This window comes from Stegostoma tigrinum, chromosome 21, assembly GCF_030684315.1.
Source record: "Stegostoma tigrinum isolate sSteTig4 chromosome 21, sSteTig4.hap1, whole genome shotgun sequence".
NCBI classification, from domain to species: domain Eukaryota; kingdom Metazoa; phylum Chordata; class Chondrichthyes; order Orectolobiformes; family Stegostomatidae; genus Stegostoma; species Stegostoma tigrinum.
This window is the reverse complement of record NC_081374.1, coordinates 18,510,775-18,532,710: the sequence shown is the minus strand read 5'-3', so window position 1 is coordinate 18,532,710 and position 21,936 is coordinate 18,510,775. Positions and strand designations below refer to the sequence as shown.

The window sequence follows — 21,936 nt, the reverse complement described above, 5'->3', positions numbered from 1 at the left end:
TATGAAGCTAGTGTCAGTAATGGTGACCATGACCATCAGTTGTAAAAGCAATAATTTGTTCAGTAATATCTTTTTTTCCTTAGTGAAGGAAATCTGCTATTTTCACCTGGTCTGGCCTATGTGTGACTCCAGAACGACAGAATGTGGTTGATTCTTAACTGTCCCAACAAGTTGCATAATTCCAGGATAATTAGGGATGGGCACTGTTGCCAGTGAGAACATTATAAAATTAGAAGTCTTTGACTAAACAGAACCAAGACCCACCCTTGCTGATTAAATAGTCAGCCACGCCCAACTGTCTGGATCTATTTCTTTTAATATAATGCAGAATGAGAACAAGTAGGTGAATCTGGCTACGTCGGAACAAGCCACCTAGAATACTGGGCTGAATTTTCTGAGAAGTGGCAATCACAGTCAGATTAGGAACTGTAGGGACTGCTTTTAGCTATAATAATACTTGTATGAAATATCTCCTTATGGCTTGTGGAAGATTGTGAACACGGCTCTTTCAGAAAAGGAAAGACAACATTCAATCTAACAGGTCCCTCACTTAGCTTGTGTGTCAGGGGAAGTCACACCATGCCTCCTTCTCACAATAGTCATTGCTATATTCTGTGTTTTAAATATCTAGAGGCACACATGGCTAGGTAATGTAATATTTAGAGTGGGTCAGCTTTGGCAGGGAGGTATGGACCTAAACATGGATGTCACACCTGGCAAGGAAGAGGTGATGATAGTGTTGGGTTTGGTGGAGGGATGGGGATTGAAGGATGTTGGGGGTGGGGTAGTTTCAGTTCTGGTGGTGGGATGTGTGTCAGATCTGGGGGGAGGATTTGCTGTCAGGTGCCAGGTGATAGGTGCATGAAGCAGACGGATATTTGATCAGGTGATGGGTTGACAGGTTGTGGGGAAGGGCCTGGTTGGGGCTTTGATGGTATCAAAGACAAGATCTAGCAACAGGGTGACATGAAGTTAGGAATGTACATGTGCAGGCTTTAGAGGGATCAGTTAAATACTTATTTAGGAGTCAGACTAAATTTTTAATTGTCTTAATTCCCTAGTTAATTACTAACTGCATCGGAAGCCTCAGAATTTTCTGATTTAAATAGATACTTTTGGAGGGTTCAAGGTACCTGGTGATTGGCCTTTGGAATTTTCCATTTCCAAGGCAGCTCCCAGGGAGTCTGCTATGCTGGAGATTTTGCAGGATCCCAACGCACAGCTCCTATTAGCACAACAAAAATGACTATCTGGCTATTTTAGAAAATCCAGGCCAATTGGGTGCAACATGTGCGGAGTCCAGGCTGGCTCAAGGAGGAAAACAACCCAGATTGAGATCGGATTGATAAATACCCCTGAACTCCCTTACAGCTCAGTACTATGCCTGTGCTAGTGAAGGAATCACGAAGGTATGTATATAATCTCACAAATTAATAGTGTAAAACGTGCATTTTTTGAAAAACAAATCAGTCTTCTAGTTTATGTTACATAAGTTTGACTATTTTGTCATGTAAAATAATTCTTCCACACTGAGGTTGTGGCTCAAAAAATGACAGTGCCATTTAAATCAAATTCTACTTTTTAGCTTTCATTAGAATTTTGTCAAATTTTGGAATAAAATGCTGGAAAATACATATGTTTTATTTAAATTATTAGGAAAAATGTGAAGCTTGATGAGTTCCTTCAATATCTGGGATATCTTTTAAAACATTACTCAATAGAGATGATGTCTTCAGTCAAGAAATGCTACACAGGATTGGTCAGAGTCATCTAAAAGATACCGTGACAGAGGGATGGCTCACATTGTCAGGACCTGCCTTTCACCTCCTGGATGTACATCCTGCCAGAGTAACAGATCAGGAAAAAGAAGATGGTCAAGAAAGACCCATCATAGTACGTCTATGGAAGGCCTTCAAGTGTCATACCCTACTTGAGCAGGAGTGAAAGCGATTACAATGGACTGGTGCCAAAGTGGAAGCTTGTTGCCTCAGATGTCCCCTCATATTTCTTTCCATTGTGTAGACACCTGAGGTCCATGAATATTCATGGAGCTGGAAGTCAATGTGTTGGCATGCAGACTGGCATTTGCATGGTCTGCTCTGTTTAGAGTGAATGCTGCTTGCTGTCCATTATCCCACATGGACAAGAGAAACTGCGTCCATGGGCAAGTCAAAGGGTACATTTGTGTATTAGCTTAAACTGGCCAATAAGAATTTGTTGTATTATACACTGAGTCAATTTTGCTCTTGAGATTCACACAATTGCTCAACAAGTTGACCCAATGAGTGAGTTATACTGATCACAAAGAACCAGGTTCTGCTTTGGTTTGACTGATTCCAGCTGCAATGATGGCAGCTGTACGTGGCTGTAACACCCTTCGATAAAGACATGACAAGGTTTCTGTAGTAAATGCAACAAAGTCAGCTAGGTAATGGTCATAGCATTTGAGTTCCCTGATTGGATCATGTTAACAGCCCCAGACAGGGAACTTTAAACCAGACGGTCTAGACCACAGAGTACTTAAGGAGATAGCTGAAGAGATAGTGGAGGTGTTAGTGGTGAACTTTCAGGAATTGCTAGAGTCAGGGAGGGACCCAGAGGACTGGAAAATCGCTACTGTGACATCCCTGCTTAAGAAGGGAGCAAGGCAAAGACTGAAAATTACAGGTTGATTAGCCTAACTTTGTTGTGGGTAAGATTTTAGACTCCATTGTGAAGGATGAGAATTCTGAATACTTGAAAGTGCATGGTAAAAGTGCATGACAAAGTCAGCATGGCTTCACCAAGGGGAGATCACGCCTGGCAAATCTGTTAGAATTCTTTGTGGAAGTAACGAGCAGGTTAGGCCAAGGAGACCCAATGGATATTATCTACATGGGCATCAAGAAGGCCTTTGACAAAGTGCCGCACAGGAGGCGGCTGAGTAAGATAAAGGCCCATGGTGTTAGAGGCAAGGTACTAGCATGTTTAGAAGATTGGCTATCTGGCAGAAAGCAGAGAGTGGAGTCAAAAGGGTCTTTCTCGGAATGACAGTCAGTGAAAGTGGTGTTCCACAAGGGTCAGTGTAGGGACTACAACTTTTCACTTTATACATTAATAGTCTAAATGAAGGAAGTGAGGACCTTATGCTTAAGTTTGCAGATGACACAAAGATAGGTAGAGGAGGCGGGAAGGCTGCAGTAGGATTTGGAAGTTTGGGAGACTGGGCAAAGAAGTGGCGATGGAGTACAATGTGGGAAAGTGTGATGTGATGCACTTCGGTAAAAAGAATACAAGCATGGACTATTTTCTAAACAGGGAGACAATTTAGAAGTCTGAAGTGCAAAGAGACTTGGGAGTTCTAGTTTAGGATTCTCTCAAAGTAAACTTGCAGGTTGAGTCAGTAATTAGGAAGGTAAATGCAACTTTGGCATTTATTTTGAGAGGACTTGGATATAAAAGAAGGGATGTACGCCTGAGGCTCTATAAGACTCTGGTCAGGCCACATTTAGAGTATTGTGTGCAGTTTTGGGTCCCATATCTCAGGAAGGATGTATGGCCCTGGAGCAGGTTCAGAGGAGGTCATAAGAATGATCCTAGGATTGAAAAGCTTAACATATGAGGAACATTTGAGGACTCTGGATCTGTGCTCGATGGAGTTTAGAAGGATGAGGGGGGATCTAAACGAAACTTACATAATACTGAATTTCCTGGGCAGAGTGGACGTTGGGAAGATGTTTCCATTGGTAGGAGAGACTAGGACCCAAGGGCACAGCCTTAGAGTAAGGGAAGATCTTTTAGAATGGAGATAAGGAGAAACTTCTTTAGCCAGGGCATAGTGAATCTATAGCATTCACTGCCATAGAAGGTTGCAGAGGCCAGGTCATTGAGCATATTTAAGATAGAGAAAGGCAAGTTCTTGATTGTCAAGGGGATCGAAGGTTATGGGGAGAAAGCAGGAGAATGGGGTTGAGGAATTTATCAGCCATGATTGAATGGCAGGGCAGACTTCATGGGCTGAAAGCTTAATTTCTGCTCCTATATCTTACAGTATTATGGTTGATAGATATAAACAGGGCTGTTGGAGGTTCTGCTCACTCTGAGAGGTGGCACTGAAGAAGCCAGACCAGCGTCAAGTGCCATGCACACATAGTTAATGGGTGACTTGGTGACAGAATACCGGCCTCTGTGAGTTATTTTAGTTCCATTACTTTCTGTTAGCCAGTACTCCCTGACAGGAATGAACATTGAATGGGGTGAGATCGGACAGGGTCAGGAGTTATAATCCATTAACCTGGCCCAAGGAAGTGGTCTGATGACAGTCAATGTCCAGGGCCACACATAGTTAGTAGACAGCTAGAGAATAGGTCAGAATGAATTGGGGAAGTGGTAGCCTTGAGATATTACCACTATTATTCTAGAGGAACCAGGTAATTTTGGGTTTGAATCCTGTCATAGCAAGTGTTGAATTTGAATTCAATAAAAATCTGGAATTAAGATTCTATTGGTGACCATAAAACCATTGCAAATTGTAGGGGGAAGAAAGCATCTGATGTAATCATGCTCTTAAGGGAAGGAAGCTGCTGTCTTGTGTGCTTCCGTGTGATTTCAGATCCATAAATATGTGGTTGACTCTTAACTGCCCTGTGGACAGTGAGGGATGGACAATAAATAATGACCAAGCAAGTGATGACCACACCTTGTGAATAAATTTTAAAAAATGCCTGGTGCCAATCCAACCATATTCCAATACATAAAGAAATAAAATAAACACTTTGATCAATATGCTGGACTAAGCTTTGAGATTTTCCGTAAATTTGTCAACTATACCATGACCTGCATTATTTGCTTTAATTTTATATTGAAAATAATCAGAAATATGAATTTGAAGAAATGATTTTCTTTCATTGTAAAATTGGCCACTTGGTAGCCAGGCTAATTAAAGGTCAACAAAACGGTTTAAAACACGACTTATTAACACTTGCCAACAGCCCAAGTTATAACTAGTAATATTACTGACCCGTCCATAGTACATTCTTGGGCTGCAGTATCTCTCAGATGCATGAAGGCCACATGTGGATGATGCTTGTAGTCTATCTGCTCGACCAGTGACTAGGTCTCTTGGTGTGGGGTAACATGCCCGTTGAGAGCAGTCTGTCTGTGCCATTACATAACTGGTAAATGCTGAAAACATAAACAATGACAATGAAAGAAAAAAGGAAACTCCACTATAATCAAATTCAAGCAATGTTAACAGTCATTGGATAAGTATGAATCAAGTACTTTGCATACCTGTTATTAGAGGCAAAAGTCTTAGAAGAATAAAAACAGCTATAATGCTTTTCCTTATTACTGAAGGAAGAATCCTACTTGCTCAGGTGGAACAATGTTATGACGAGTGATTGGACAGACTGATGTCGTTTCTCTTGGAGCAGTGAATACTGAAGGAGTGACGTGATTTAGATATATAAAATTATGAGCTCAGAGATAGGGGAGACAGAAAGAAACTTTTCTCTTTGATGATTGGATAAATGACTGGGGCACAGATTCAAGGCAAGAAGCAGAAGATTTAGAAAAGATGTCAGGAAAACAAATTTCACCCAGTGAGCAGTGGGACTCTGAAACTCACTGTCTACAAGGATGGTAGAGACAGAAACATAACACTTAAGAAGTATTTAGATATAAAGTTGTAATGGCAAGACATGAAAGGCTAAGTGCTGGAAAATGGGATTAGTACTGTGAGTTATAATAAAACAAAGAACTGCAGATGCTGAAGATCCAGAACAAAAACTGAAATTGCTGGAGAAACTCAGTAACTTTGACAGCATCTGTTGGGAGAAAACAGAGTTAATGTTTCGAATCAATTGGACTCAAAACATTAAGAGTGACAAAGTGGTTAGCGCTGCTGCCTCACAGTGCCAGGGACCTGAGTTTGATTCTACCCTTGGGCGACTATGTGGAGTTTGCACACTGTCCATGTGTTGGTGTCGGTTTCTTCTGGAGATTCTGGTTTCCTCTGTCCAAAGATATGTAGATTAGGTGGATTGGCCAAAGGAAATACAGGGATAGGGTAAGGGTGGGTGGCATGCGGTTCTGAGGTTCGGAGTGGACTCAATGGGATGAATGACCTGCTTCCAAACTACAGGGATTCTATGATTAACTCTGCTTCGACTCCACAGATACCACCAGATGTGCACAATTTCTGTTAGAGTAGTTGGTGGTTGTTTTGGACTGGTTCAGACTTGATGGGCCAAAGGGCCTTTAAAAATGCTGTAGAATCTATGATTCTATGACAATGCTCATGCCTCTCACAGCACTATTTTGAGGGAAAATAAGGATCCTGGGAGCATTATAGCCAGATACAGTCCTGTCTTAAACTTCCATCCACACAGAAACATTTTTCATCAGGAGTCACTGTAATGGGAACACAATCTGATCCTTCACCTCCTGAATTTGCCCATATTGAATTTAATGATAAAACATTCGGAGTTACCATGATTCTGACCAAGTAATTCAGTACTGGCTGCTGGTTGAACTTTGCATTCATTTTCTTTTATGCCATAACAAAATGAGTAACAAACTTGGTCACTGTTGGCACATTTGGTTGACTTCTTAGGTGGGTTTTCCAGTACTTATGTGCTTTTGAAGAGTTTGTTGACTAATTAGCTTAAGCCACCACATTGCCTCTTGGACTAATCAGCTAGATGCTCACACTTTCAGTAACAAACAAATTGGTTCATACCACTTTAGTACTCGCAGAAAATTTAAGTTTGAGGGTGGAAAAATAGGTTTTACTAATATTTGAACGTGCAAAGTTAACATGAGGCCAATATGAATAAAATATTTGAGCACACACCCCACAAAGCATTACAAATAGCAAATGTGATCAAACGTATTGTATGGATTTCTTAACAAATCCATTATGTCCCCAACCCCTAAATGATAGAAATACCGTAATTTCAAATTCATTAAAGATTCACAAATGATTACAATTCTTCACTTTTGATTACCTCTTCCTGTAACCGGTGGATGTATCATGGATGCCTCAAAGACTGTTGATGTTCTGTGGGTCCACCTTCCCTTCTGGGACTACACTGTCCCTGGACTCTCGGGAATGACAGTCCAGCCCTTACTAATACACAGGACTGTAGCTGTTTTCACAAACAGAGAGCTTCACAAAGCTAGTGATTTGTCTTCTTAGTGCCAATCTGGCTTTGCTGCACAAATATCAGCCCCTTTCTCTGCTGTACTGAACAATTAATTGTATATTGGCCTCTTTTAAGCTCATCACAAGCCCTAGGACTCCCAGAGTCTCTTTACACAGACCTATTCAATGGCCTGAGGACTTCTCTGAGCCCCAACCAAATAGAACTTATGTAGTTAGCTGCTTTTACAGCATAGCTAACAGTAACCTGCCTACCATGCTCAAGTTCTCGCGCGCACACACACACACACACACACACACACACACACACACACACACACACACACACAGTCTACTGGTCTCACTGCTTGTCACCATTGGATTCCTCTTAATATCTCTGAACTGTACGAAATGTGCCATTGCAATCCTTGGAATGGGCCTCATCCCTATTGCTAGATAGAATTGGATGGAATTAATGTTTTGGAAAAACAAAATGTAATAACCCTTGAAAATGGGTGTCTTGAATGTTACAGTGTTCACAGTGTGCTGGTATAAAGCACAACTTACACACGACAAAAGCGGTATTCATCACAAAGGTTCTAGTCACTCGGAGATTATACTTCAGAATTCAACATTCTTAAAATACAGGCTTCTAACTTTGCCTTCCTGCCTAATTTTCCATTTTGCAGCAGATTAGTATTTCTCATGTGTAAATTCACATTGCGTTTGTCATTCATAATATCTGGAAACTTGTGTTTTTGTTCATTCATCAGATGAGGGCATGACTAGCAAGGTCAGGACTCATTGCCCATACCTAATTACCCTTGAGAAGGTGGTAGTGAGTTGTCTTAAACTGCATCTATTTGGTGACAGTACATCCAGCTGCTGTACTTACGGGAGGCCCAGGATTTCAGCCCAGTAACAATGGAGCAAGGATGATATTTTTCCAAATTAATATAGCATGCAGGGAGGTTGGGGTGGTAACATTCTTAGATGCCTATTGCCTTTATTAATCAAGATGCCTGAGGTTGGACATTTAGGAGGTCATGACAAAGAAACTTTAGGAAGTAGCTATAAGGCATTTTGTAAATTCTACATACTATATTACACCCTACACTGGTAGTGGAGGGAGGGAATATTTAAGGTGGTGGAGCAGATGCCAATCAAATAGAGCTGCTTTGTTGGCTGAAGTAAATGAGTGTTGTTGAAAGTGCACTCATCCAGGAAACTTAAGAGCATTCGATCATATTCCTGACTTGTGCTTTGTGGATAAATGATAGGTTTTGGGGAAACCAGGAAATAAGTCATTAAATGAAGAATTCAAAGCTCCTGATCTGTTCTCATAGCTACAAATTGAGAGTGGCTGGTCCAATTTTGGCCATGGTGGTTCTTATGATGTTGATGATCAGGTACAGCGCAATAGTAATACCACTAAATGTCAAGGGGAGACTTTTGTTGGACACAGTCATTGCCCAGCAGAGATGACACAGATGTGACTTGCCACTTATCTGGCCAAAGATAAACACTGCCCAGGTCTTGCTGTGCATGGGAATGGACTGCTTCATTATCTGAGGGGCTACAAATGGAACCAAACATTGAGCAATCATCAATGAACATCCTTACTTCTGACCTCCCTGCATTATACAGTTCATATTTTGCAACCGTAGGCCTTAAAATGATATACTTTCAGGCTGTATTGTCCTTAAGATATTCCTGGTGAAAGGTTGAATGGAACTACCTATTACATCAATTCTTTATTAACTACTTTTTCAAAAAACGAGTGCTTCTCAAGAATATTCAAATAATCTAATAATGCTAGCAAAATAAAACATCAATATTGCCTGGCTGATAATTGTGATTAAACTTGCTACTAATTGCAGTTAAGGACTGGAGCTATAAAAAATAACTCTTAAAAAATGCTAAAAATAGACTTTCAGCAGAAGTATTAACAAGGGTTGGTGTGTGGTTGCCTGTATCATTTACTATTGGAAAACATGTCCAAACCAGCCCAGAAGTGTCATGCATGCATGATGCTTCTTTGGAATGCTTTAAGTCTTTTATCTTAAAATCCATGTTTAATTCTTTTCAATGGTAAATTAGTTCCCTAAACTTATTGATTGGGAAAGCAAAGCACAAAACAGTTGTAGAAAATCAGATTAGTGACAGGTTAAACTTCACTGATTCAATTTATTGATTTTCAAACTCACCTAGACTTAGGAATAGTGGCAACATCTTCACCTTGGAAGGGAACCTCTTAAAATAGAAAACCTATGCGGATGAACATAAGTAGAATACAATATTTCATAAAAAGCAATCCTCTTTTTCTGTTGATATTTGATGAACCACTTTCAATTAAATGAAATGTATTTTAACATATTCAACACTTAACAAATAAAGTCAAAATGCAAACACATCAATATTCAAGCTCAAGATTTAAAGTTTTAAACTGTTACATGGTAATGAGCTGGTACAAATTTTTGTGGCTTTCCATTCTGAGGAGATCATAATCTGAAAAATGTTTAAAGTCCTTATTTAGATCTACTGATTTAATAAGGTGAGCTGATAGTATTTAATATTTCTTGTTACAATTCAACTTTTACAGAAACTATTTCACATTAATTCTGAACATTTTAATAAACATTACCAAGATTAAAATCTCTTTAATTCTTCATTAAACCCCTCTCTGTTGGCTGTTCCTACCTGTCTCAGATCCGTCTCTACCTCTGAATATGTGAGTTTCTCTTTTAATTGACGCCCTCACCTGGGAGTGGTTTAGGGTGAGCAAGTCTTCAGGTGACGAAGGAATGTCTCAGGATTATTCATGCACACACCCATTGGAATCAATATCCGTTGGTATAATACTGCAAACAATTACAAACTCGTACTGATCTTACAGACGTTACTGAAAAATTCATTAGGTTCTACCTTGCATGTTCTTTCAAATCTGTGTTCAAAGACATTAAATGTTTCAAATATTTATATTTTAATTATTATTCAAGTTTCACTTAAAGTTTCCAATAGTAATTTTTCACTAATACTTTAAATTATTCCAAAACATGAAGTCCATAAGTATGGGAGTACTGTGCAGCAACACACATGACACATATCACATGGTCTTGAAGAAAGCCTTGTTAAATAAGGAGCATGTTTCACGAGGTATTTTTTCAAGCTAATACAATACAGATCTATTAATATTGTTGGCTAGTGAAACACAATGCTTATTTTGATGGTTGAACAATTGGGACTAACTATAACATCTTCCGGCTAAGTGACAATTTTCAGTATAGTAAGTTATCACCCTGATATGTCTGGCTGAAGGAGTTAGACCTGATGAACACCTATTTATAAACGAAGCTTTAGAAAGGGATAAGGCAATGACATAGTGCTGGAAAAAATCAGGCATGGTGCCAATTGACTTCAATAAGTTTACAAAATTTTCATAAGTGTGTTCATGTTCAAAGAAAAATTATTTGTTGCTAACATATTAAAAAGTGCTTCATTGTTTTTAAGGAACATCATGGCGACTTAATGCACAAAGTTGTTTTTGTGTAACATTTCTGAATATGATTCACCTGAATCTTTCTGAGTGGCTTGTCTAGACAATTTCCTTGAATGGATTCATTTTGAACAACCCTTTACTCACTCAGAAAAAAAAACACAAACCTCCACCCTGCCATTACAGCCCAAACAGGCAATCTTCCAGGTGTTACAACTTGTCTGAGGAAAGTTACTGTAAAGACCTTGGGAGACAATTGACTATATTCAGTAATCTGATCCACTGACTTTATAAGACAACTCCTGTATCATGATACATTGGTTAGTAACTACTGAATTCAGCAAAGAAGAATGAGGCATTACAGAGTGAAACAATTGTGGGGGAAAGGGTATACAAGCTGTTTTTTTGAAATATTATAAACCATATGGATGTTAGCATTTCATTTAGGCTGACAGTTCAGGGGGAAAGAACTACATAGAAATCAAAGTCGATGAAGGTGCACTGGGCAGCTGTAGTAAAATCACAACATTTTACCACCATCTTTCCCATAATTAACTTACAAAAATGAATGTTATACATTCTTATGAAAATAAATTCTGCAGTTGTCATTACATGTTATCCTTACATGAAAAAGCAGGATACGATGATACTAATTGTACATTCACATTGTCCTGCACTTTTCACAGGTTAAGTACCAGAAGATATGCATGTTATAATTTGTTATAAATCTCACATGTTGTCATGATATTGTTCCTACAACCGTTACAAGGGGGTGCAATTTTATAGGGGCCTGAACATGTGGACTATGGTAAGATTTGCACCCGGATTTTGTGCGAGGTCTCATGAAACCTATCCCAATGTCAGCAGCAACTCATTGCATCTTTTATGTATTTGTCAAGTGGTGAGTTTCTTATTTGGCAGTGCTGAGTTAATGAAGTGAGATTATATCAGTTTAATGCCACAGTTCACCTCAGGAATATTCACCTGCCTAACTTACTAAATACACTGAACAAGTTAGAAATTGAGACTTCTTGGCATTGAAGAAACCTGGGGATTTCAGTTTGCCACTATGTTCCTGTGGGGGGAAACGACGACTGTGGGGGGAAAGTTGCGGTCCTTGAAGAACTTGGACATCTGGGATGTGCGGGAGTGGAATGCCTCATCGTGGGAGCAGATGTGGCGGAGGCGGAGGAATTGGGAATAGGGGATGGAATTTTTGCAGGAGGGTGGGTGGGAGGAGGTGTATTCTCGGTTCGCAATAAACAACTGCACCTCCCAGTCGCAAACCATTTCCACTCCCCCTCCCATTCTCTAGATGACATGTCCATCATGGGCCTCCAGCAGTGCCACAATGATGCCACCCGAAGGTTGCAGGAACAGCAACTCATATGTTGTACACCGGGCACCATTCTCAATAAATGCACTGTGAGCACCAGCCACATACAACCTACATCCATAGACATTGCAATCTGACGTGTGTTAATTTCTAATTAAGGATGATTCTGCACTTCAGAGCAGTGCCTCGGGTTGCACTGGCAGCTAACACGGTAATGCTGCTGAACGGACACTTTGCACTTCGAGACATGCACCCAGCTCTTGGACTGGATGAGACTACCGGACTGTTCATTTACTGTCACTGGCTTTACTCATTCTAATCATACCTGGGAGCTGACAGAAACAAGACAAAGGCCTTTCAGCTAATGAAATGTGAGGCTGGATGAGCACAGCAGGCCAAGCAGCATCTCAGGAGCACAAAAGCTGACCTTTCGGGCCTAGACCCTTCATCAGAGAGGGGGATGGGGAGAGGGAACTGGAATAAATAGGGAGAGAGGGGGAGGCGGACCAAAGACGGAGAGTAAAGAAGATAGGTGGAGAGAGTGTAGGTGGGGAGGTAGGGAGGGGATAGGTCAGTCCAGGGAAGACGGACAGGTCAAGGAGGTGGGATGAGGTTAGTAGGTAGCTGGGGGTGCGGTTTCGGGTGGGAGGAAGGGATGGGTGAGAGGAAGAACAGGTTAGGGAGGCAGAGACAAGTTGGACTGGTTTTGGGATGCAGTGGGTGGAGGGGAAGAGCTGGGCTGGTTGTGTGGTGCAGTGGGGGGAGGGGACAAACAGGGCTGGTTTTGGGACGCGGTAGGGGAAGGGGAGATGTCATGTCCATCATGGGCCTCCAGCAGTGCCACAATGATGCCACCCGAAGGTTGCAGGAACAGCAACTCATATTCCGCTTGGGAACCCTGCAGCCCAATGGTATCAATGTGGACTTCACCAGCTTCAAAATCTCCCCCTCCCCCACCGCATCCCAAAACCAGCCCAGTTCATCCCCTACCCCCACTGCACCACACAACCAGCCCAGCTCTTCCCCTCCACCCACTGCATCCAAAAGCCAGTCCAACCTGTCTCTGCCTCCCTAACCTGTTCTTCCTCTCACCCATCCCTTCCTCCCACCCTCCGTCTCCTACCTACCAACCTCATCCCACCTCCTTGACCTGTCCGTCATCCCTGGACTGACCTATCCCCTCCCTACCTCCTCACCTATACTCTCCTCTCCACCTATCTTCTTTTCTCTCCATCTTCTGTCCACCTCCCCCTCTCTCCCTATTTATTCCAGAGCCCTCACCCCATCCCCCTCTCTGATGAAGGGTCTAGGCCCGAAAGGTCAGCTTTTGTGCTCCTGAGATGCTGCTGGGCCTGCTGTGTTCATCCAGCCTCACATTTCATTATCTTGGATTCTCCAGCATCTGCAGTTCCCATTATCAAAGACCTTACAGCTAACATGCGAAGCCCAGGATCTCAAAATCAGCCACTCACCCACCACTATCAGTAGTATTGTTACCACGCTACATAACAGACACAATGTTGAGCATCTTCCCTTCATGAATAATATAACTGTTTAGATCCATAAATCAATTAACTTTTTATTGGACTATTTCCTATTTCTAATCGCTAATTTCTTCCCATATTTAATGACTAACGAACTAATTCTCTCATTAACTCAAGGTAGCATACCTGGCAAATTTACAAGAATTCATTGAAGTGGCAACAAGCAGGATTAATAAAGGGGAAGTATGAGATGAACATATTTAGATTACAGAAGATGTTTGATAAACTGCTACACATTAGATTATTTAAGCCAAGAACACATGGTTCAGAGAAAGCACATTAGCATGGATGGATGATTGCCTAACTAATGGAAGATAGAGTTACAACATATATTAATAACTTGGATGACCAAAGTGAATGTACTCTAGCCAAGTTTGTGGATGACACGAAAATAAGTTGAAGGAAAATGGTGTGGAGGACACAGGCAGTCTGAAGTGGGATAAAGACCATTTAAGTGAATAGGCAAAAACTTGGCAGATGGAATATATTCTGTCGTTATGTGAGATTACGCATTTTGGCAGGAAGAAAAGAGAAGTCTACTATTTAATCTGCAGAAAGCCATGGAACAGAATGATTTGGGGTCTTTGTCCATAAATCTTAAAAACAAATGGGTGGGCAATAGGTAAGGTAAATAGAACATTTGACTTTATTTCAAAGGGAATGGAGTATAAAAGTAGGGAAGTTCTGTTAAGACTACACAACGGACTGCATAGACCAGAGCTGGAATACTGTGAACAGTTTTGGTCCCCTTTATATACTGCTGTTGGAGGTAGTCCAGAGAAGGTTCATTTGGTTAATAACAGGTGTAGAGGACTGCATTATGAGGGGAGGCACTGGCCTCATGGTGTTATTAATGGACTATTAATCCAGAAACTCGGTCAATGTTCTGGGGACCCAGGTTTGAATCCCGCCATGGCAGTTGGTGGAATTTAAATTCAATAAGAAATGTCTGGAATTAAGAAACTACTGTGACCATGAAATGCAACTGGCTCACTAATGTACTTCAGGGGAAGAAATCAGCCACTGTCACCTGGTCTGGCCTACATTGACTCCAAACACACAGCAATGTGATTGAGTCTCAACTGCCCTCTAAAAAGTCCTAGCAAGCCATTCAGTTGTGTTAATTGCTGCAAAGTCTCAACAAAGAAATCAAATTGGGCAGATGTAGGTATCGACCTAGGCATTGGAAAAAACATCTGCAGAAATTGTTCTGTCAGGCCTGCGAAGTCTTCCCCACTCCTTCACTATCCCTAGGTCAAAATCCTGGAATTCCCTCCATAAGGGCATTGTGGGACATTCTGCAGCATGTGGGCTGAAGCAGTTCAAGAAGGAAGCTCATCACCACCTTGTCAAGGGAAATTAAGGATGAGCAAAAAAATGCTGGCCAGCCAGCCATGCCCACATCTCATGAATGAAAATAAGGATATGAAGAAGGGTTCAATAGATTGGACCTGTGCTCATTGGAAAATGGAAGAGTAAGAGGCAACCTAATTGGAAAATAAAAGATTTTTAGGGGACCTGACATGGCTAATGCAGAAATGTAGTTTGCTCTTGTGGAAGAGTCGAGGACCAGGGGTATAATCTCAGTGGAAGGTGTCACACGTTTAAATGAGGCAAGGAGGAACTTTATCTCTCAGAGGGTGGCAAATTTGTAGAATTCTTTACCAAAGAGGGCTATCAAGGCTGGACCATTAGTTTTATTCTAGGATGAGATAGACATATTTTTAAACAGTCAGAGGATTTGAGGGTTATGGGGAAGAGGCAAGAAAGTGGAGTTGAGGATTATCAGACCCACTATGATATCATTGAATGGCAGAACAGACTTGATGAACTGGATAGCATAATTCTGCTCCTATGTCTTGTGGAGGAGTTCAAGAAATCTCCTTCCCAATATGAATACATCTTGAAGATGTGACTGAGACGAGATAGGCTGCAACACAGGTTGATGAGTATGAGCTGGTCCACAGACTCCTGCTCCAAAAGAAACTTCCCCCTAGTAAACCCCAACCAACTGGAAAGGATAGGGTTGAGGGGTGTAATTTAACTGAGCACCCTCGGAGAGAGGGAGATGCTGACTGCCCTCCTCAGGACAGAAAGGGTGGTTCTGAAATAAAAAGTGAAGCCAAGAAGTCTGGGTGTTTCCACAGCTGAAATGTAGGACAATGTCCAGGCCAACTATTGGATGCTGCAGGAAAACCCAGTGGGACCTGTCACCCGATACAGTGAATGGGAGTTAGCCAGACAATGGCTCTTACTTGTTGCTGTGAATCCCTGTAAAGGCATTGTGGATGAGGTTAAACAAGTCCCTGAGAGATACTGGGATTTTGTATCCAAAGAAAGATTGGGTTAGGGAAGCAAACCTGCCTTCAGACTGAAGAATACCACGGTCAGGAAAACCCTGCTGTTGGGAAATGGTATAACCTTTTTAGCAGAGAGTACAATAAGTGCCAAAGTGCTGGTAAAAAGGAACTAAAGGCCCGTTCTTTATTACTGGGTATATCTGGAGTTTGGCCTTGTTGTGAGACCTGTCCTCAGTTTGCCTGTGGATTGGGTTAACCTGCTCCTTGGCAATGTGGGAACAAAGACAAGAGCATCCCCAGTGGTCTCTGAGGAGCCCATTGAGGCCAGGGAGACTGAACAGCTGCAGGAAAAAGTGCCAGGCATTTACCCTGACTACATGATCATGCTGTCTATGGCCAGATAGGTTTAGTCAGTGGGGGGCTGAGTTGACAATGCAAGCTCATGATCATCCAGTCTGGTTCTCTGAACCCTATTTTCAGGAGTCCAGAAGACACCAAGGATGGAATGGATAAACAGAAGCTGACCCACTGTACAAGACATGAGCTTAGGCTGCTCACCCTGAAATAATTCCTGAATGTGACTGATTTAAAAATGAGGAAATGGAGATTTTATAGACCTGCAAATGAGAGAACAAATTCAAGGTGAAACTCATGATTTGTACTGAATAAGAAGACAGCATTAGTTGTTAGTGAGTGCACACTGATCGGTAAAGGCACTGTTACGGGGATTACACCATTAATATTGACTGACAGTTAATAGCCAAACATTGTTAAATTTAAAACAAGGGAGTTTGATTCTGATCAGTCAGGACATAGCCTTGAGAAACAAACCAGTGAATGGCTGTCACCTATTTTGTAGAGTTGGAAAAGGCAGAGAACATGTACAGAGATAGTAGGAACTGCCAATGCTGAAGTCTGAGATAACGATGTGTAGAATTGGATGAACACAGCAAGCCAGGCAGCATCAGAGGAGCAGGAAGGCTGATGCTTTGGGTCTGGACCCTTCTTCAGAAAAAGTACACGTTCTTCTTGTTTGAATAGTTCCTCATTCATTCAGGATTATCCAGTAAATGTAACATGTGCTGAATAGAGGGATGAATTGTCTTCCACCAGTTGTACTGCAGCCATTAGGAAAGCACTGCTTTGGAATTGTTAGGACAGGCAAAGGCGCATGAAAGACAGGGCCTTTTGTCTTCTCAGGAGGACTGATGTTATTATATTTTAATCAGGCACTTTGCTGAACAGGCTGAGAATTCCCAGTCTAATGAAGGCTTCAGCTGGGTAAGAATCCTGTCCTAGAAACTTCTGGCTAATCAGCGGGCACAAGCTCTTCAGCACATCATTCACATTTCCCCTCCTCGCCCACTCTGCCAACCCAGCTTAGACTACAACATACCAACCAGGGCTTGACCAGCCCACTCACAAGAAGGACATTATGTTCCCTCCATTGTTCCTCACTGAGCTCCAGGTAGCAGGATTGATGCTCACTGATTGATGTTGTGACCTGCGTGCACTGCATACTTTCAGTGCCCATTTGTTACGTGTATGCTAACACCTTGGAAGTGTGCACATGTACTATTGGAATACATGTACAAATCTGGAATACACTCAGGCCAATAGTCTCCTTACAAGTCACATCCGTGCGCAAGCTAGCGATAGAATTAGCGAGAGTTAAGACTTAAACACCTGATTAGCAGATCCCTACACTCAATCCAATCGGCCCAAGAAATTGTCACACAGCTCAAGGGCACAAATATCGAAGAGGACGAAGTCATGTTCTCCTTGGATGTTACAGCACTATTTATGTCCATTGACATGCCATTAGCCAGAGAGGCAGTAGCTACACTACTAGATGGACCAGGAGCACCAAGCCTGAACACCAGCAACATCAACAAGGACAGCTTACAGAATCTGCTAGATTTATGCCTCACAATGTACTTCATGTTCAACAGACAGATATACAAAAAGATCAATGGTACACTAATGGGATCACCCATCTCAGGTCTCATCACAGAAGCAGTGATGCAGAAATTGGAACACACAGTCCCATAATCCAACCAAAACTGTGGGTAAGATACATGGATGACACATTTGCAATAATGTAGAAGAAACCCATGGACTTGTAAATGACATCTTTGTAAACATAAGCTTCACTACAGAGGAAGAAGACAATAAATAGCTCCCATTCTTAGATGTAATGGTAGAGAGACTGACTGACTAACGGTGAATTCCAGATCTGAGTATACAGGAAGACCACACACATGGACCAAATCCTTAAGTCCAATAGCAATACACAAACAGAGCTGCATCAAGACATTACTTAATTGAGCCCTATCACACTGCAACACCCTGAAACTCCGGAGAATGGAAAAGGAACACCTACACAAAGCTTTCACCGACAATGGATACCCAAGAAGTTTTGGCTGCAGATGCCTACAAAACAAACGACAGTCAGAGGGCACGATACAACAGACAACACTGGCAATGCTACCCAACATCAAAAATAAGGCCAGGATTGCATCCAAACCCGCAGCAACACTGCGCCAAATGTTATCAAAGACTAAAGACACTGTAATGACAGTAAACAATACCAACGTAATATACAGAATAGCATGCAGCAAGTGCAGTAGACATTATACTGGATAAACAGAAAGGAAATGGATGACCAGGATACACAACCACCAGCTGGCAGTAAAAAGACATGACCAATATTCATGACCCATTTCTGAAGAAGGGTCTAGACCAGAAACATCAGCTTTCCTGCTCCTCTGATGCTGTTTGGCCTGCTGTGTTCATCCAACTCTACACCTTGTCATCTCAGATTCTCCAGCATTGGCGGTTCCTACTATCTCTGACCAATATTCACTTGTCTCAATACACACAGACAATGAGGGCCATCAGTTAGACTGGGACAAAGTGACCATACTGAGACAAGTGAACACCAGACATGAGAGGGAATTTCTAGAAGCTTGGTTCTCAACACGGGACTCCATTAACAAACACATAGAAATAGACCCCATATACAGACCACTGCTACAACAACAGAACCAGAAACGACAAGACCATCACACCAGAGGATCATATAAATTTGGAAAGAAGCAGAACACCAACACTTTGATTAGAGGTTGCACTGATGATGTTGCCTTGAAGGCTAACAAAACATCTACACACCACAGAACAACTGGCTCAGCAAGTTAATGAACAACTACTACTGGAGCTCCAAGGGCGTTGCTGGCCCCACAATAATGAGGTCAAACCCTCTCAATTTCTCACCTATCATATTTGTGTCTAACCACGAATGCAGACAAATATTGATGTATGACAGCACTTTAAAAAAGACTTCACTATTGCACACTCAATTGGATTATTAAACCTACGATGAGCCATTCTCAACAGCCATTCCTTTCTGAAACTAATCTTCCTAAAAGCACTATTGCAACATTCAGTCTATAATAGAGTTCAGAAGAGATTTACCAGCATGTTGCCAAAAATGGAAGGTTTGAGTTATGGGGAGTGGTTGGATAGGCTAGGACGTTTTTCATAAGAGCACAGGAAATTGAGGAGTGACGTAATAGAGTTATATAAAATCAAGAACCTAACACTCCCTCCACTGACCCCTTCACCCGCTTCCAACACAAGTCCTCCTCCTGGACACCACCCCCAGGCCTCCTACCCTCCCTCGACCTCTTCATCTCTAACTGCCGTCGAGACATTAGCCGCCTCAACCTCTCCACCCCTCTCACCCACTCCAACCTCTCCCCCGCAGAACGGGCAGCCCTCCGCTCCCTCCGCTCCAACCCCAACCTCACCATCAAACCCGCAGACAAGGGGGGCGCAGTGGTAGTATGGCGCACTGACCTCTACATCGCCGAGGCCAGACGTCAACTCTCCGACGCCACCTCCTACCACCCCCTCGATCATGACCCCACACCCGAGCACCAAACCATCATCTCCAACACCATTCATGACCTCATCACCTCAGGGGACCTCCCACCCACAGCCTCCCACCTCATTGTTCCCCAACCCCGCACGGCCCGTTTCTATCTCCTTCCCAAAATCCACAAACCTGCCTGCCCTGGTCGACCCATCGTCTCAGCCTGCTCCTGCCCCACTGAACTCATCTCCACCTATCTGGACTCCATTTTCTCCCCTTTGATCAAGGAACTCCCCACCTATGTCCGTGACACCACCCATGCCCTCCACCTCCTCCAGGACTTCCAATTCCCTGGCCCCCAACACCTCATTTTCGCCATGGACGTCCAGTCCCTATGCACCTGCATTCCGCACGCAGATGGCCTCAAGGCCCTCCGCTTCTTCCTGTCCCGCAGGCCCGACCAGTCCCCCTCCACCGACACCCTCATCCGCCTAGCCGAACTCTTCCTCACCCTCAACAACTTCTCTTTCGATTCCTCCCATTTCCTACAGACGAAGGGGGTGGCCATGGGCACCCGCATGGGCCCCAGCTATGCCTGCCTCTTTGTAGGTCACGTGGAACAGTCCCTCTTCCGCACCCACACAGGCCCCAAACCCCACCTCTTCCTCCGTTACATTGATGACTGTATCGGCGCCGCCTCTTGCTCCCCAGAGGAGCTCGAACAGTTCATCCACTTCACCAACACCTTCCACCCCAACCTTCAGTTCACCTGGGCCATCTCCAGCACATCCCTCACCTTCCTGGATCTCTCAGTCTCCATCTCAGGCAACCAGCTTGTACCTGATGTCCATTTCAAGCCCACCGACTCCCACAGCTACCTAGAATACACTTCCCCCCACCCACACTCCTGCAAAAATTTCATCCCCTATTCCCAATTCATCCGCCTCCGCCGCATCTGCTCCCACGATGAGGCATTCCACTCCCGCACATCCCAGATGTCCAAGTTGTTCAAGGACCGCAACTTCCCCCCCACAGTGGTCGAGAACGCCCTTGACCGCGTCTCCTGCATTTCCCACAACACATCCCTCACACCCCGCCCCCTCCACAACCGCCCAAAGAGGATCCCCCTCGTTCTCACACACCACCCCAACAACCTCCGGATACAACACATCATCCTCCGACACTTCCGCCATCTACAATCCGACCCCACCACCCAAGACATATTTCCATCCCCACCCCTGTCTGCTTTCCGGAGAGACCACTCTCCCCGTGACTCCCTTGTTCGCTCCACACTGCCCTCCAACCCCACCACACCCGGCACCTTCCCCTGCAACTGCAGGAAATGCTACACTTGCCCCCACACCTCCTCCCTCACCCCCATCCCAGGCCCCAAGATGACTTTCCACATTAAGCAGAGGTTCACCTGCACATCTGCCAATGTGCTATACTGCATCCACTATACCCGGTGTGGCATCCTCTACATTGGGGAAACCAAGCGGAGGCTTGGGGACCACTTTGCAGAACACCTCCACTCGGTTCACAATAAACAACTGCACCTCCCAGTCGCAAACCATTTCCACTCCTCCTCCCATTCTTTAGATGACATGTCCATTATGGGCCTCCTGCAGTGCCACAATGATGCCACCCAAAGGTTGCAGGAACAGCAACTCATATTCCGCTTGGGAACCCTGCAGCCCAATGGTATCAATGTGGACTTCACCCGCTTCAAAATCTCCCCCTCCCCCACCGCATCCCAAAACCAGCCCAGTTTGTCCCCTCCCCCCACTGCACCACACAACCAGCCCAGCTCTTCCCCCCCACCCACTGCATCCCAAAACCAGTCCAACCTGTCTCTGCCTCCCTAACCTGTTCTTCCTCTCACCCATCCCTTCCTCCCACCCCAAGCCGCACCTCCATCTCCTACCTACTAATCTCATCCCACCTCCTTGACCTGTCCGTCTTCCCTGGACTGACCTATCCCCTCCCTACCTCCCCACCTATACTCTCCTCTCCACCTATCTTCTTTTCTCTCCATCTTCGGTCCGCCTCCCCCTCTCTCCCTATTTATTCCAGAGCCCTCACCCCATCCCCCTCTCTGATGAAGCGTCTAGGCCCAAAACGTCAGCTTTTGTGCTCCTGAAATGCTGCTGGGCCTGCTGTGTTCATCCAGCCTCACATTTTATTATCTTAGATAAGGCGAACGGCAGCTTTCTTTTCCCTGTGATGTGGGATTTCAAGACTGGGGGCATACTTTTAAAGTGAG

The 21,936-nt window shown here is 43.4% G+C and overlaps 1 protein-coding gene across 1 annotated transcript in view; it reads right to left on the bottom strand.

Moving 5' to 3' along the window:
* The window catches only part of LOC125462720 (laminin subunit beta-3-like), a 73,472-nt gene that overhangs the window by 36,600 nt on the left and 14,936 nt on the right, over positions 1-21,936 (bottom strand). The window contains exons 3-4 of the mRNA XM_059653262.1: positions 9,331-9,391; positions 5,000-5,163 (exon numbers count right to left, since the gene is read on the bottom strand). Of these exons, the coding sequence (XP_059509245.1) occupies positions 5,000-5,163; positions 9,331-9,391 (225 nt within the window). The remainder of the gene's footprint in view (positions 1-4,999; positions 5,164-9,330; positions 9,392-21,936) is intronic.